Genomic DNA, 16,526 nt, shown 5'->3' with positions numbered 1-16,526 from the left:
GTCATGCTCAGTATGGAGGTAATAGAAGAATCCCATAGTGATTAGGCCAGCCTGGTGTTTCTGGTGCCTAAGAGCGATGGTACGGTCCGGTTCTGTGTGAATTATAGGAAAGTCAACGCAGTGTCGTTTGGGCGCAGCACGTTTTTATTCAACACTGGATTTAACAAAGGGATATTAGCAGATCCCCTTTATGCTGATGTCCCATGAAAAAATGGCGAAACTTATAATGGAGAACCTGGAATAAATAAACTTTATACTGTATGAACAGTGATTATATGCAAACACACAGACTCACATACCAGATAGCAATTTTGATCAAGCTGCAAGATAGCACTCTAGCAGATATTTATTTCAAGCCTTGAACTGAACATGAAATGATTTAATAAAGGAATAGCACCATTTTTAATCACACAAACCAATTTACTGTTAGAGGCACTTACTGAGATAGATAGATAGATAGATAGATAGATAGATAGATAGATAGGTAGATAGATATGTTTCTGAAAAAGGTAAAACTGCCCTGGTATTCTTTTTAGAAATATTCCTTCTTAATCCCAAAATGTGTCCCTTAATGAGTCTAACAGAGCATCATCACAATGTTTTCTGAGATCAATCATCTTATTTGTTAATCTTCTGTTAGTGAGCATAACATCCACCATATATATTCTGTAAAAATGGGTAAACACTGAATATTACACCAATCCTCCAAGGTCTATTAGCTCCTCCTCTCAAGGAAGTTGGAAGGCACCCATCCCTTACGTGTTTTAGCTGTGTCAAGCACACGGCAGTACCACCAGCCATTTGGGTTTCTCTCCAGCACCTCCAGCCTTGTACCAACTGGGAAGCTCATCGTCTCAGCATCGCCATGGTAATCGGCAATAGAAACATATTCCTCACGCAAATTGTTGTGGATGAGGTGAGGTTTCGGTTTAACCATTGAAACAGGCACCTTACGTGTCATGCTCTCCGTATTACCTGCACAGGATGAGATGGATGGGTCATTGTAGCTGTGGAGTGAGGCACGGCTTGGTAGAGCGTCATTCCTCCATCCTGATGGAGTTGTGTGCGTATTAGTAGACAAGCTATTTGTGTTGTCTTTGGTGTGGGTTATGGTGAGGACATTTTGAGGTCGAACTGCAAGCTGCTTCACACCGACCCTGCAGTTCTGCTGGTTCGATCGGTGGGTGCTTTTCAGGCTTTGGTTAACACGTTGCTCATTCTTCTCCAGACTTATGCTTTTGCCCAGCTTTCCAACATTCAATGCAATCTCCAGCTCTGGACAAGACGTCTCAGAATTTAACCTCTCTGTGGTTTTGGTTTCTATGCCACCTGTATCTAAGCTTTTGATTGGCTGAAGGTAGAAGGTGGGTGCCCAGCCTTCCTCATTTTCCCAACGGATAAACCACCAGCCACTTTCCGTCTTCTCTAGTACCTCTACTTGTACTCCTGCAGGGAAGCTAAGCTCGCATGACTCCTCCCGCTGGTATGCCGCAGTTGTGCGGTACAAGAAGGAAGAATGGTCTTTGGACAGATCAGTGGAGCCCATAGATTCTTCCAAAGACACAATGGAGCTGGTTTCAGATTCCTCAGATGTACGTGAGGTTCTGTATTGTATTTGGCCTGGTTGCTCCTGGTTTGTAGATTTTTGGGGTCTTCTGAGGGAACTACATTCTGGGTTTGCGGGTTTTGGACGGACAGATGGTTTGGATTTTGACTCATCAGCCTGCTGTTTGTGCTTTGGTTGCTGTTGGTTGACCTTACAGTGTGTGTAGCGTTGAGTACTGATCTCAGTGCTTGGCTCAATTGTAGGGGCATCATATTCGGGTGGGTCCCACATAGATGCCCGATGAGCTCCAGAATGTATGTCTGAATGGCTGTTCTGAAACTGTGGGAAAGATCTGAACCCACCATTTGCATAGACACCCTCATCTTCCTCTCCATCCCCTTCCCCCAAGGTGAAAGAAATGGTACGTTGGGACAGAAGGGGGGGTGCTTTAGTTGGTGCATCTCCTGGGAAAAAGTCAAGCTCAGGGTCAAAGTCAATGCCCACGGCTGGAACATCATATTCTGGCTCTTCATACATTCGTGGACTTGATGGGGCCACGACATCTGACTCCACACACGGAAGCGAATTCTGCTTTTTAATTGGCGGTGCAGGTGGTGGGACCTTGGGTCGGGTCAGTGTACTAGTTTGACGGTTCAAGCTAGGCTTCTTACGTTTGTCGATGTAAGAACATGGGGCCCAACCCTCTTTCTCTCCGATCTGGACATACCACCAACCTCCAGAGTTCTTTTCAATTACCTGTAACCACATACATTCTCCAGGTTATCCACAACATTTGTGAAAGTTGTCCCTTAATATGGTGCCACTATGTGTTGCATACATTGCATAAATGTTTTTTGCACCTCTGATATTGGCCATCATGTACCCTACCCTCCTGATACTGATATGACCAACAACCATTGAAAAATCAGTAACACTTTACAATTAGGTTTCAATTGTTAACATTAGTTGACTACATTAGTTAACATGAACTAACAATGAACAATTCTTTTACAGTATTTATTAATCTTTGTTAGTGGTCGACTGATATATTGCCGAGGATGATAATTCAGCCAATATTCTGGCTTTTTTTAATTATCGGCATTGGCCGATAATTTTTCCTGTTAGGCTGATTTATTTCTTGAGGGCACCGAAAATCACCTGCTTGCACGTGAAACGACTGAGACATGTAAGCGATCAGTCATAGTTTGTTTTGTTGTTACGTGCCATCGTGTTACTACAATAATAGTAGTAACAGTGGGGGCAGTGGTGGCTCAGCAGTTAAGGCTCTGGGTTACTGATCAGAAGGTTGGGGGTTCAAGCCCCAGCACTGCCAAGATGCCACTGTTGGGCCCTTGAGCAAGGCCCTTGACCCTATCTGCTCCAGGGGCACCATATCATGTCTGACCCCAGCTTAGCTGGGATATGTGGTGAAAAAAAAGAATTTCACTGTATATATGCAAATGTGTGATAAATAAAATTAATTTAATTAAATTAATAGACTAGTGTGCAACACAGTCTCATTTAAACGGTCCGCATATCAGAGCCATGGCAAATGCATTTGACCTCATAATGTTAAAGTGCCCGCCTGTTTCATTCTCCCTCTCTCGCTCCTCAACAGTTCCCTGTAACTTTTAACAGTCTTGTCTAATGATAAAAAGACAAATATCAATAAAACTAATATCATATACCATCTGCGCAAAGATGTGCATAACTCGTTTAAACGAGTAAACAAACCTCACAAAACTTGAGCAGATCCAACGTGGTTTGGAGTGCTCATTTATTTACCTCTAACGCACATATTCTATCAGCCTCTCCTCAGCAGTTCCCTGTAACTTTTAACTTTCTTTTCTAATGATAAAAGGCAAATATCAATAAAGCTTCTATCATTTACAATTAAAATATGCAGATATCTAATTAAACAGATGTAATTCACGAACCTCACGAAAAACCAGCATTTTCTTCCCGTCGAGCACTCATCTAATATCTTCCTCTGAAGCGCGTATTCAATCATCCAGAATCAAAACTTCAGGATCAGGATCAAAAGTTCCTCTGATTCACAGATCATGATGGTCTCTCCGTGACAATTCAAGCAGGCGATCCAGGCCGTTTAAACTGTCAGGAGATTGCTGCTCACGCTAGATCTGCACGAGCGCGTGAGTGCAACATCTAAGTAAAAGCGCTTCACATGTGCTATAAGTAAATATCTAATACACTATGCACTGTATTTACAATTGGTTTGATTCAGTATTTTTTGAGAAAATGCGATTGCTAACGTGGACATACCATCTATGGTTGCTGGACTACTGTGGGTACTGTTATTTCCTTCTTCCTAATATATCATCAATTTATTCATGTGCAAATAAATTACTAAAATTTGATGACTAAACAGAAATCAGAAGAAACTACCATCTACCATTTAAAATACAATATTATTAGATTCTTTTTTACAAAGTTAAAGTTTTGTGTGAAATTGAGTAAATATAGTACTAAATAAGAGTTTTTTTATTTTATTTTCTTTAGCAATTTTATGTTTATTTTATTTACTATATTACATTGTGTGATATATCGGCATTGTATCGGCCTATCGGCCACCCTGCTCTCTGGATATCGGCATCGGCCATTAAAAAACAGATAACGGTCGACCACTAATCTTGGTTAATGTTAAATTCAACATATACTAATTCATTTTTCAAAATCAAACATTAGTTAATGCACCATGAACTAACATAAACTAACAATGAGCAATTTTGGTTTTGTAAACTAACACCAACAAAGATTAATAAATACAGTAAAAAATATATATAGTGCATTGTTAGTTCATGATACCAAATGCATTAACTAATATTAATTAATGAAACCTTATTGTAAAGTGTTAGGCTAACGAAAAATCTAATTTGGTCGACCACTATTTTCCTTTACAAACAGTTACTTGACATACAGCAAACATTTGAACAATAAACATTTTCAAAATGATTCTCTCACAACTCTAAATTTTAAACTCTCCCAAACTATGTAATTCATTGTGTCATACATCAGCTTTCTGTCCTCCACTGAAACTGATCCCATCCGTCAAGCAGGAGCGGAACTCAGCAATGGTGTAATACTCGGCTTCAACACTAGGGGGATCTGGGGGTTCAGGTAACTGAAACCCCTGAATGTGAAGAGATAAGAATATGCTGTTTAGCATATAACGAATCACAAAATGACCTATTTGTATGTAACTGTTTGTGCAATGGAGGGAAAGAGGAAAAGAAAGAAAGAGAGTGGGAAAAAAAGACAAGCACACTGACCAGGCTGTTTTCTCGGCGAGGAGGTGGTTTTTGACTGTTTGATGGGGATCCTAGATGAGAAGAAAACAAATTATTTAAATGATTTTACATTAATTAATTTTAACACATAACAATGTTTTAAATACTGCATATATAAAGGAGAGAGAGAGAGAGAGAGAGAGAGAGAGAAGGGACAGTTTATCTTTCTTAATTACTTGTTCAGTTAATATTGCTTTTAATTATAATACCATTAATTATCTGCATTTTACTTTATTTCATTTTATTTGTTTTATTTTGCATTTTTTATATTTCATTTTATTTGAATACCAAACTACAAGTTTTTTGCACTACTGTAATTTACTTTATTGCATTATTGTACATTGCAAAATTCTTTATTGTATGCGGCTATTATGCAAATGCTTAGGCAATACATAGTGTTTGTCATGCAAGTAAAGCACTATAAAATTGAAGCCTGAGAAAGAATGAATGAAAGAAAAAAGAAAAAGAAAAGAAAAGAAGATGGTGGCATCTCACTAGTCTCCACACTGTGGTATCTCTGAGGTGCAACTCGAGCAATGGCAGGAGATGGAGGAACGGTTTTGGTCTTCATTGCAGACGGTGTTGCAGAACACATGCTTGCTTCCGAAACAGACACACTAGCATCTGACACTGACACAGACACACTTGTGTCCAAGACTGAGACACACACACTTGTATCTGTGTGTGGGTTGCAGCTGGAGCTGACCTGATCATCAATGTCCTTTTCTGAGCGTATAACTGAGCTGCTTATGCCAGTGTTAGCTGCTGTGCTAAGGCTGGTGCTGTTGTCATTGTTAGTGTGTATATTGTTATTGTAAGCATCAGTCTGTTCTATATCACCATTGTACTGTGTATATGAGTCAGTTTTTGAGTGCATGTATGCATTTTGGCTTGAATGCAAAGATGCATTGCTGTTATGGTGTGCATTTGTGTCAATTTGCGTTGGTTTCTTGTTCAGAAGGTTGCTGATCTCCATAAGGTTTCCGATGATTTCCACCTGACCCTGCACAGCTGGTTTATTTGTCTCTGTTGCCTGGTTACCAGGCATAACACCATCTTGCATCTTCCGCAAATAGGCAGCTGGGGCCCACCCTTCCTTACCCCCATAACTGAGAGAAAATGAGAGAGAGAGAGAGAGAGAGAGAGAGAGAGAGAGAGAGAGAGAGAGAGATAAAGAGAGTTACATAGGAGAGAGATTTGTTTACCTTGTTGGCTAGTTAGCTCAAATTACAATTTTTCTGAAAATCCCAATCAAACCTCAAAAACAAATTCCAATAAAATGCCTTTAGGTCAAGGCCGGCCTAGTGGTTGGTGCACATAATACAACACATTGAGACATTGGGCTCTATTTTAGTCACTATGCGCTACGACTGTGCTCTACGTCTTACCCAATTTTCACGAGAGCGATAAATCTAAGCGCAATTTTCGTGTCAGCGTAAAGAACAAGTGGGCGAGGGTGGCAGTTTGCGCTAACTGTGGGTGTATGTGCGCCAAATGTGGGTCTAATGTATGGTAATGAAGTGGTGCAAAGTGCAATTTGCTATTTTCCTGAGAAATAGGTCATTGCGCTCAGACGTTTCAAAAGCATGTCTTTTTTCAGCGCAACATCTAAATTCAGTTCCTGCATTTTTCATGTCCAAACTCTGAAAATATGGTGGAACATCAAATTATGTCCCTGACAATAGCATTTTTATTAAACAAAATGTTTTGTTAAATTATCTATAGGTCATGGTTTATTTTTAAATTATTATTATTATGTTTATTTACAATAGTATTTATGATTTAATTTGTATTGGTATTTTTCCACCTGTTGTCACAGAGTGATTTTTATGTCACTGAAAAAGGGGCTGGTGGAAGAAGTTGAAGAGGGTAAAATGTTTGGTTTTGGTATGATTTTTTTGACCACTTAGTTATTTTGATTATATTGTCATTTTGTTTGAAGTGTAATTTACATTTTTGGTTTACATTTTTTGTGTGTCAATATATGAATTACATTTTTCAAAATCAAAATCGACTGGTAGAAGTGAAGTGCATTCCGATACAATCACTGTTAATACTAGCCATGATTGGTGTGTCAGTAGATGAAAATTATTAATAATACTTACAATCTCTGTAATTTAATGGAGACTACATCCATATCCTGTACCACATTTTCCATGCATATAAAAGGAGCGTGTCCCATTTAACAAGGATGCAGTTAATGTAAGTCCATATTTCTATTCTTCTAATTCATTGCATACAGTTCATTTACACTACCAGCTTCTTATGAATGTGCTGTCTTTGTTTATATCGCTGAGGGAATGGTTTGAGGGAATGGACTAAATAATAGGATGCAGACGCTGCAATAACCAGAGAAGAACCTCTGAATTAATTTGCACTTGTCCCAATTAGCCCGCGATTTCGCCAAACCCACTTGCACCTAGACTTACAGTATGCTTGCACAAAAATACCAAAACTTCATGGCCATGCCCACTGACTTTGTGCTTAAGACTTAAGGCATAGTGCTGCACTTAGCACTCTTAATATAGGGCCAACTGTGCTTGTGCAGGCAACACAAGTTTGAGTCCAACTCATGCCATTCCCCAATTCCCCTCTTCTTCTTCATAATTTCCAGTTTTCTTTCTTTACTGTACCTTTTAAATAGATTTTTACATGTCCTGAAGAAAATGTGAATGGTACTTGGCAATTCAAAATGCACTGCCAGAATGCTTGTGAGTAGTTGCCAGGGGGTTACTAAGCTGTTGTTAGGATGTTCTGAGTAGTCCAATCACTTAGAAAAGTAATACCTGTAGCAAACCTCTCTCGCAACAAGGCACATGATTTGAGGTACAGCATGGGATTAAGTTTTTAAAATACAAAATATTAGTAACTGTATTCCATTACAGTTACAATTTAAATAGTTGGTAATCAGAATACAGTTACATTCAAAAAGTATTTTGATTACTGAAGATATTACTTTGCATTTTATTGTCATTTGTTCCATTTACTATTTAGTCTGTTCAGTTGGAAAACATTTATACATATAAATGATGCGATCCAAAGTGCATCTGAACAGCAGTGAAACACTTTCTTAAGCTGCATTACATTCATACGAGCTGACAGAGTATGTTTTGAGTAAGTTTGGAACAGCAGAAATAGAAATAACCTTGTGTAACTTGTCATGTGAACATTTATCTTTATGCTAAGCTAAAATGCTATTTCTAGCCATTTTACATGCACCTATTACCAGGCATCTAATAGTGCTGAAGAGTAATTTAAAGTCTAATGACATTTTACAGTATGTATTCTGTAATCTGTAGTGGAATACATTTTAAAAGTAACCCTCCTGTATTTATGTAGCACAAACAGTGCTGAGCATGTTACAGGTTTTGGTTAAATCCCAAACTCTAAGTATGAGCATTGATAGTGCTTTAGCAAGCAACACTAAATAAAAGTGGCAAAAGGCCAATATTAAGCACACATTTAAGCACAGATTATAAAAAAAAAAAGCAGAATAAAAGAGTGAGAGATAAGACTTGGTACCGTATGAACCACCAGCCCTCCAGATTCCTTTGAATGACCTCAACAATGACGCCACTCTCAAAGCCCAGCTCATCCGGACTCAAACTGTTGTAGGACTGAACTGTAACATACTGCTCTGCTACAGAGAAAAGAGACAACCGTGTTACATACCAATCTGAGACTATTAAAGAAAGTCCAATAAAATGTAAAAAAAAAATTAAATAATAATAAAAAAAAATCAAATAAAATACAAAATTTCATTTTGAATTAAGCCACCACCACTGTGTCCTTGAGCAAGGCACTTAACTCCAGGTTGCTCCGGAGTGGGGGGGTTTGTCCCTGTAATAAGTGCACTGTAAGTTGCTTTGGATGAAAGCCTCTGCCAAATACAGAAATGTAAATTAATAGTGTATCTATTGTTTTATAATTCAAAACATGAACTTGTTTTTTAAATGTCTTGCTTGAATAGGGTGCTTGTGCTTTCTTTCTTCAAAATAAATGCCACTTGGTTGGATATTTTGTTAATGCATTTTTAAGTGTGGGTTAAATGTCCAAATATGCTTTTGGATGACTTAATGTATTGCATTTGTGATTCGTTTTTTCGCTGTTCTGGAGTAGCAATGGAAAACCCGAATTAAACATGCAGACATTGCAGAATCTCTCTACCGCAAGCGTTATTCTCTCTCTGTAATATGGGTCAGCGTCTGTTGGATCCAGTTGTTGCAGTAAAAGCCTTTTGGAAGAAGAGATGGAAAATCTGACATCTTTACTGCAACTACCCACTCCCAAACTGTTAAATTCTCCAAGAAGTGTGTGTGTGTGTGTGTGTGTGTGTCTGTGTGCATGTGTGTGGAAAGGGGGGTCCCTGGGTGATGTGATGACTGTATGGTCTTTGTCCAAGCAAGACTCTATTTGCTGACATGGCATTAACTTGCCTCCATAAGAGTTCAGTTTTGCCCACAAATCTCTTGAAAGCAAAGGAATGGAAACTGTTAAGAGTTAAGGATTGCAAAAGACAATGAAAAACTGGACATTTGGCCAGTACGTGTGTTTTACACAAGCCTACAGCTCTGATATCTGTTGTGAAAGATGTACTCTGTTTGTTCAACAGTTCTTGATGCAGTCCAACAGCAATGTGGGTGATTAAATTTGTAGTTTAACAGTTTGTGTTTGCCCTACTCTCTCCATTCGATGTTCTGTGACTGTCTCGATGTCCTGTGAGAGAGACAAGGTATGTAGCAGGAACCCAGCCTTGTTCTTCAGCTGTTCTTACAAACCACCACCCTAAAAAGAAATGGAGAGAGAGAGGGGGAGAGATAATAAGAGTGCGTGAGTGAGCACATACCACTGATGTAACTGATTCCAGCTGTTCATTTGAATTGGGTCACATCTCCTTTGGCTTAATAGTTTAGCTAGTCTTGCACACATCAACATGAACACATCATTGTAGATCATTAGCAACCATTTTGAAGAGAAAGCAATTTGGCAATATATTTGTATGAGTTCCCTGCTGAAAAGACCGGCATTGCTGGTCACCAGCTTACTGTATGTTGTGTTTTGGGTGCAGGTTCCCCAGCATGGGATGCTGGTATGCTAGTGTCCCCACTAGGCTTTTAAACTATAGCTTAACCAGCTTCATCAGAAAGATCATTTTCACAAGCTTTTTGGTTAAAAGAATGGCTATGCTGTTCCACCAACTAGACCATCCATAATACCGAACCAGCCTAGACCAGCATGGGAATTGCATGCAGGGTAAGCAAGTCTTTTTAGAGATGTTGAGCTTATTAAAAAAGCAGACTGTACTAGATCACTGTGTTTTGAGTGTGTGTGTGTGTGTGTGTGTGTGTGTGTGTGTTTTAGGTTACAAACTGGTAATTACAAGGGTATTATGCTACAAATGTGGTTTATGAGGGCATTTCTAGTGTCCCCATTATTCAAATCACTTAATTAGCTTACTAAACTATGTTTTTTTTGAAAATATACAAATGCAGAAAGTTTTTTGTGAGGTTTAGGGGAAGGGTTAGGGTTAGGGGATATAATCTATAGTTCGTACAGTATAAAAATAATTTTGTCTATGAAGAGTCCTCATAAGGATAGCCACACCACTATCACAAGGGGTGCTAAGCGGATATTCTTCTACTACGAAAAGAAAGAGCCAGTTTTCTCTTTCAGGTATAGAAATGTCATGGTGGAGCAACAGTTTGAAGAAAAGTCCAAATTTTTATTGCTAGCTACCTGACGAATAACACATCTGGTTTAATGGCACAGACATTTAAAAGTTAACTCTATCGCCCCCTGAGTACTGTTGTTTTTTTCCAGCCACAGTAACGCAAAAGTGCATGTTGAGTTTGTAGCAGGACTGCTCTCTTGCAATAATCATCTGTGTCTGCATTTGCATAAAATACTTTTCTATCCACACATGCTTATGGAGAGAAATCATCCCTTAAAACCGGAGTATCAAAAATATTTCACTAATGTCCAGGGGTGCAACTTCCCATGTGTGGCACCCCTATGTGTTGCACTTACAGAATTGCATGGTTTTTGCACCCCTGCTAATGTCTCAAAACAGAAAAATATTATGGACCACAAAGATGTTTATGCAAATCACAAGCATATTGTCACTGGTTGCACACACCTGCCATGAGTTAGTGCTCACAGTGTGATCCAGTCATTAGAACAAACAAACAAACAAACACACACACACACACACACACACACACACACACACTCAGAAAGGTTGCCATATCCCACTGTTTATAATGCTGTGTGAAAAAATATCTGCCGGCTCTTTACCCAGCATGCCTCACTCTGCCAAAGCAACATATACTGTAATAAGAACATGAAAGACACAAACATAAGCAAGCAGATTGACTCAAAATAACATACAGTAGATATCTGCAGTCATTCTACTAGCAAGTATACAGTACATGTCTTCAGTTTGTGTGTTTGCTTATGTTTCAAAGACCTAGGACAGGATCAAAAGATTACAAACTAATGTATGAAAATGAGAAAATATTAACGGGAAAAAGAAAATAAGACATGGCAAAGACAGAAGAGATGGTGGAAGAGAGAGTTGAGGGTATTTGGCTTGGCCTATACAGCTCATGATGACTTTAACATAAAGAGTTAAGCACCACACACACTTAGACGTCAGCATACAAACACACACACACACACACACACACACACACACATACACGCGTGTGGATACACACACACACACACACACACACACACACTTTTCTGCTGAGGAAAGATTCTGGAGGATCCATTAAGACGTCATAACGACCTTCACTCAAGTTGCTGGCTGTGGTGGACACACACATTATCCAAACTCCTCCACTACATCAAAATGACTCTATATCACTCTGTTTTGTTTGTTTTTGTTTTTTGAAACTGGCCTTTTTATTCTCTGTCCTTGCATCTATAAAGGAAAGTTTATTTCTGTTTCAAATCAGTATTTCAGTAAAACATACCATTACTCTGAATGAAATCCAAATGTCGTCTTTAAACTCTGGTACGCTTAGAGCCAACACATTTTAGCAAAAATCTTTACAATAACTCCTGTTTTCTCTCCTAAATTTTCTTAAATCTATACCTTTTTAAAGTGGCAAAATGCTTTACCTAATAAAAATGCAACTTTTAAAGTTGTTTCTGCTTTCCAGGTGATCCATTTTGAATTAGTGCTTTTGAGACTTTTCTTTGGAATTAAATGGGTCATTTTTGCAGTTTTGGGCAAGATGATAGATATTATCATTATTTACTCATTTAGGTTCCAACAGTGTCAGATAATAATACCATGGCACAATTCCAATGACAATAGCTCTGCAAAAGGTCAAGTAATGCATTAACAGCAGGGGATAATCAGAATATAGATTTGTATAGAATAAATGGTTGGCGATATCATACTTTGAATATCTTTAGGGACATGTTACAGCAAGTGCATTTAAAAAAAAAACAGTTTGTCAAAATTGGATGACCTGCATGTGAGCTGATTTCAGGGGAAGAGTCTTTCTAGATTTAAAAAAGGATTGGCTCAAATCACACAACCAAGAATAATAGGTTTGGCTATTCTGTCAGATTGTCACCCTCTGAATAACATGTTACCTAAAACAGGAATACCTTCACCTAATGCTTAAATTAGTAAACAAACACATACATGCAATGATCTTTACAAAATGACAGTTTGACTGTAAATCAAACTGTAATAAAATGTTTGAATGACTTGTTTTTAGGGGGTGCATGTTTAGTTTGAACAGGAAAACACCACACACTAACACTTTTGATTTAATGCCAGTACAGATGATATTAAGGGCTTTTAATTATAAATTAAATTAATTTTAATAAATGTACAGAATAGAAATACTTTTTGTGTTTTTTTTTTCATTCTAAAAATGCAAAGAGTTTTCTTTTATGGGTTATGAGTTAGTCTACAGAAATGTATTAGCCTAAAGTATAAAGTATGTCCTCATTTTGCTAAGTAAACGTGTGTCTGTGTGTATCACTCACCACTTTCACTCTTTTCGATCACCTCCACTCTCTCTCCTGCTCTCAGGTTGATCTCTGTATTCTCCTGCCGCTGGTAGTCCGCCGTCACCACATACACACAAATACACTCCTCAGCACCCAGAGCATCTCCACGCTCTCTCCCTGAGGATGACGGGAAAAAACAGGCCGTGAGCCAGCTGCCTCCATGCCCTCGTCCACCTGAACTGCGCCGCGCCATTCACCGAGACTAACACAGCCCTGGCCAATCAGCATGCAGTAATAGATCAATGGGCCATCCAAGAATCCACAAGAACATAGGCCCAGGGTCAGATCTGTGGAGTTAGTGTCTTAACAAATACAATTTTTAAATCACAATTCAGGTAAACAGATCCAGTTTCATCCAGCACTAAAATTCCAAGGTAAAGAGTTTTGAGCAACCACAGTTCATCTTGAGGCACATCCTACTGGTCCTGGGCCCAGAGCTTAAATGGGGTTGAGTGTCTTGCAAGCTTCTGGGACGGAGGAATCCTCTGGAAGTTACAAATGTTTTCTGTAGCAGGACAGAGGCTTAACTGAATAAAGGAATGAAGCAAAGGAGGGAAAGACAGAAAGAGGGAGAACTGACGAAGGAGTGAAAGATGAGATGAAGAAAATAAACCAAGAGCTAAAGGCTTGGAGGCGGGGCAATGGAGAAAGGGGAAACAGATGCCAATCAAATTATTCTCCACCCCTTTAAAACAGTTTTAAACAGAAACATATGGCCTATGAAAATAGAGCATGCACACACAAACACAGCATACATTCTCTCCAACTTCATTTGATAAAACATATACAACCTCTCACTGATACACAAACAAAAGCAGCAAATTCACATTTGAAACACTGCTTATCTATCTATCTATTTATCTATCTATTTATCTATCTATCTATCTATCTATCTATCTATCTATCTATCGATCTATCTTCTTTTTTAAAAAATCTTAAAAATGGAGTTTTCAGAGAGCTGGCATGAATATTGTCAAATATGATATTGTTTGATAGTGTTCAGTGAATATGCAAGACTGATTTAGGATGACATGAAGACAGAGGGTTTGCAGATGCAGAAAGCCAAAGCATGCTCAATACACTCAAAGACATTTGCTCTGTTAATAATCAACCTAATTTCAATTTGGAATCAAAGTTGTCGAGTGCAGCAATCATGGTGTCACATGCATGTATTAAAACATGTACACACTGTGTGTACAGAACAAGCCTAAAACAAAGAGAGTATAAAAATGAGTGACGGGGGAGGAATTTGGCTACCTATAAAATATAGTGCACGAAAATGTACTACTCACGACAAATTTGCATAAGGGCTGTTGATATGACGTCACAGCAGTGACGCAGTCAGCCACATTTTTCTATAATTATTTTATAATTGATTATTTTATTATAATTGGAATGCATGCAATTTTCTGACCTAATATTAATGTAATGTATATGGTGTGTTTTTTATGTTTGCGCTTTTGTTTTATGGACTCTTATTTTGATAGACTTTCGCTTTCCTGTATTTTCCTTGTTGCTGTTTCCTGTTATTACCTTGCCCAGGTTTGTCTTAGTTTGTAATACGCTTTATGTGTATTTAAGCCTTCATTTTTCACTGGTTCATTGTCTGGTACTGTCCACTTGTGACTGTATTGTTGGTGAGGTTGATTTAGTGCTCGGTCTTTCTTGTAGCTTCATTCACTGTATTGTTGTATCTTTGCATCTTTGATTAATAAATATTGCAATTAGATCCTACACCTCTCTCTCTCTCTCTCTCTCTCTCTCTCTCTCTCTCTCTCACTCTCTCTCTCTCTCTCTTTGAGCATCCACATTACAATTAACATTTTGGAATATTTGTACTTTTAAACATTAATTTGCCACACTGTAGGACTATTTGTGAACTGCATAAAAAGAAAAAAGAAAGTGTGATTCAGAATGTTGAAAATCGTATACATGTACTATGTATAATCTAATTACAAAGTAATTACATAATCAAATTACTTATTGTGGTGAGCAGGGTGGAGCCGAGCGGCGTCTGGGCTTCGCGTTCTTGTGTGTGTTTTATGATTTGACGTAGGTGGCTAAAAAGCAGTGTGTGTTTGTCAAGCCGGTCCCAGCTTCCTCCTTTGCCATCGTTAATTGTTACACTGGTGCCGAAACCCGGGAAGGAGGAAGGATGTGCCATCCAAGGAGTCCTCGCCGCTGACTAGGGGTCACGATGCTGAGGGAAAGTTAGATCCAGTGGTGCTGGAGCCCCGCATCAACCGGCAACCAGAAGGAATGGCTAAGGGGTGCAGTGCCTCACCCGGCATTGCGGACGGAAGCAGGACAGCGGGCCAAGGACCACTCATATCTGGGGCTGGTGAGCTCCTCTCTCTCTCCTCTCTCTCCCCTCTCTGCTTTCTCTCTCCCTTTTGTTATTCCCACCCCCCTCTTCCCTTTCTCCTCTCTTTCGCCCTGTTCCCCCTCCCAGGCATGCACAGGTTGGATCCAGAGACCAGTGTGACCCGTTGATGCTCCCTCCCTTGAAATGGGGGGGGGGGGGGGGGGCGGTAGGTCACAGGTCAGAGAAATCCCCGACCTGAGTTTGGTGATGGGGGTATGTGGTGAGCAGGGCAGAGCCGAGCGGCATCTGGGCAGAGCGAGGCTGGGAAGATAAGTGGCGAATGACTTCCACCTGCGCGCCACACCGGCCTTGCGTTCCAGCGAGGGGAGGCGGGAGTATTTAAGGAGAAGAGACAGAGGCAGACGGGAGAGAGATGCACGAAGCTTGTCCGCATTCTTGTGTGTGTTTTATGATTTGACATAGCTGGCTGAAAAGCAGTGTGTGTTTTTGTTTCTTTATACACTGAAAAGTGTCATTAAATATCTATGTGTTTGTCAAGCCGGCCCCAGCTTCCTCCTTTGCCATCGTTAATTGTTACACTTATACTTTACTAAGTATAGCGTTACGAATTAAATTTTTAATTCTTGTAATCAGATTACAGTTACTTTTATTACTGACTTAAATTACTGTGTCAGTAACTGATTGTTTGCGTTCCTGTGAGAGCCGAAGGCCACGTGTCCCCTAATGATTTTTTTTGTGAAAATATAGACAATATTTTGAATTCGTTGAGTGGATAATCTTCTGTGTAAAGTGTTTTAGAAAGTAACTTAAAATTAAACAGTAATGTGATTATTTTTTGATGAAGTTATCAGGGAATTTTAGAGAGGTCATTTGTTATGGGTTACTTTTTTGAGTAACTTACCCAAACTATAGTGACCACTAACAGCATCTAAAATTAAAGGGGTGATTTCAGGTAAATTGGGCAACTTTTTAGCCATTAATTCCTATGAAACAAAAAGTGGCCCTATTTACTTTACCTGTATTTATTCTACAATTTCCCATTTACCTTCACATAAATTTTAACCTAAAATCTTAATGTTAAAAAAAGCTAAATGCCTTTATATACCCATTAACATTTAAGGCATTTGGCAAAACACTTATCAAGAACATGAATTGCTTATTTAAGTTACTGTACTATAATGTAAGTATATTTAGTCACTATTTACCAGTCCTCCACCTCAAAACTCCACTCAGTTTGCAGTTCAACACACACTGTACCTATAATCAGGGATGTTTTATTCCTTGTCTTACAGTCTCTTTCTCTGCCTTGCTC

The 16,526-nt window shown here is 39.0% G+C and overlaps 1 protein-coding gene across 1 annotated transcript; it reads right to left on the bottom strand.

Moving 5' to 3' along the window:
* Positions 1-320: 320 nt before the first annotated feature.
* sh3pxd2ab (SH3 and PX domains 2Ab) lies at positions 321-13,484 on the bottom strand. The gene is made up of 7 exons (XM_051722108.1): positions 12,865-13,484; positions 9,535-9,639; positions 8,377-8,494; positions 5,350-5,963; positions 4,837-4,886; positions 4,578-4,697; positions 321-2,302 (listed from the first exon to the last, which is right to left on the bottom strand). Exons 1-7 carry the CDS (start codon positions 13,079-13,081, stop codon positions 716-718), a joined length of 2,811 nt encoding a protein of 936 aa, XP_051578068.1. The 5' UTR covers positions 13,082-13,484; the 3' UTR covers positions 321-715.
* Positions 13,485-16,526: the final 3,042 nt, after the last annotated feature.

Source organism: Myxocyprinus asiaticus, chromosome 17 (genome assembly GCF_019703515.2).
Source record: "Myxocyprinus asiaticus isolate MX2 ecotype Aquarium Trade chromosome 17, UBuf_Myxa_2, whole genome shotgun sequence".
Classification (NCBI taxonomy): domain Eukaryota; kingdom Metazoa; phylum Chordata; class Actinopteri; order Cypriniformes; family Catostomidae; genus Myxocyprinus; species Myxocyprinus asiaticus.
The sequence above is the reverse complement of the archived record's forward strand: the minus strand, read 5'-3'. Positions and strand labels throughout refer to the sequence as shown.

Excerpts from the sequence above, each read along its gene's own strand:
- sh3pxd2ab (XM_051722108.1), bottom strand. The coding sequence starts at position 13,081 with ATGGCGCGGCGCAGTTCAGGTGGACGAGGGCATGGAGGCAGCTGGCTC. Across the intron at positions 9,640-12,864 it reads GATCGAAAAGAGTGAAAGTG|GGTGGTGGTTTGTAAGAACA; the intron begins GTGAGTGATACA and ends ATTTCTTTTTAG. Across the intron at positions 4,698-4,836 it reads CTCGCCGAGAAAACAGCCTG|GGGTTTCAGTTACCTGAACC; the intron begins GTCAGTGTGCTT and ends CTTCACATTCAG.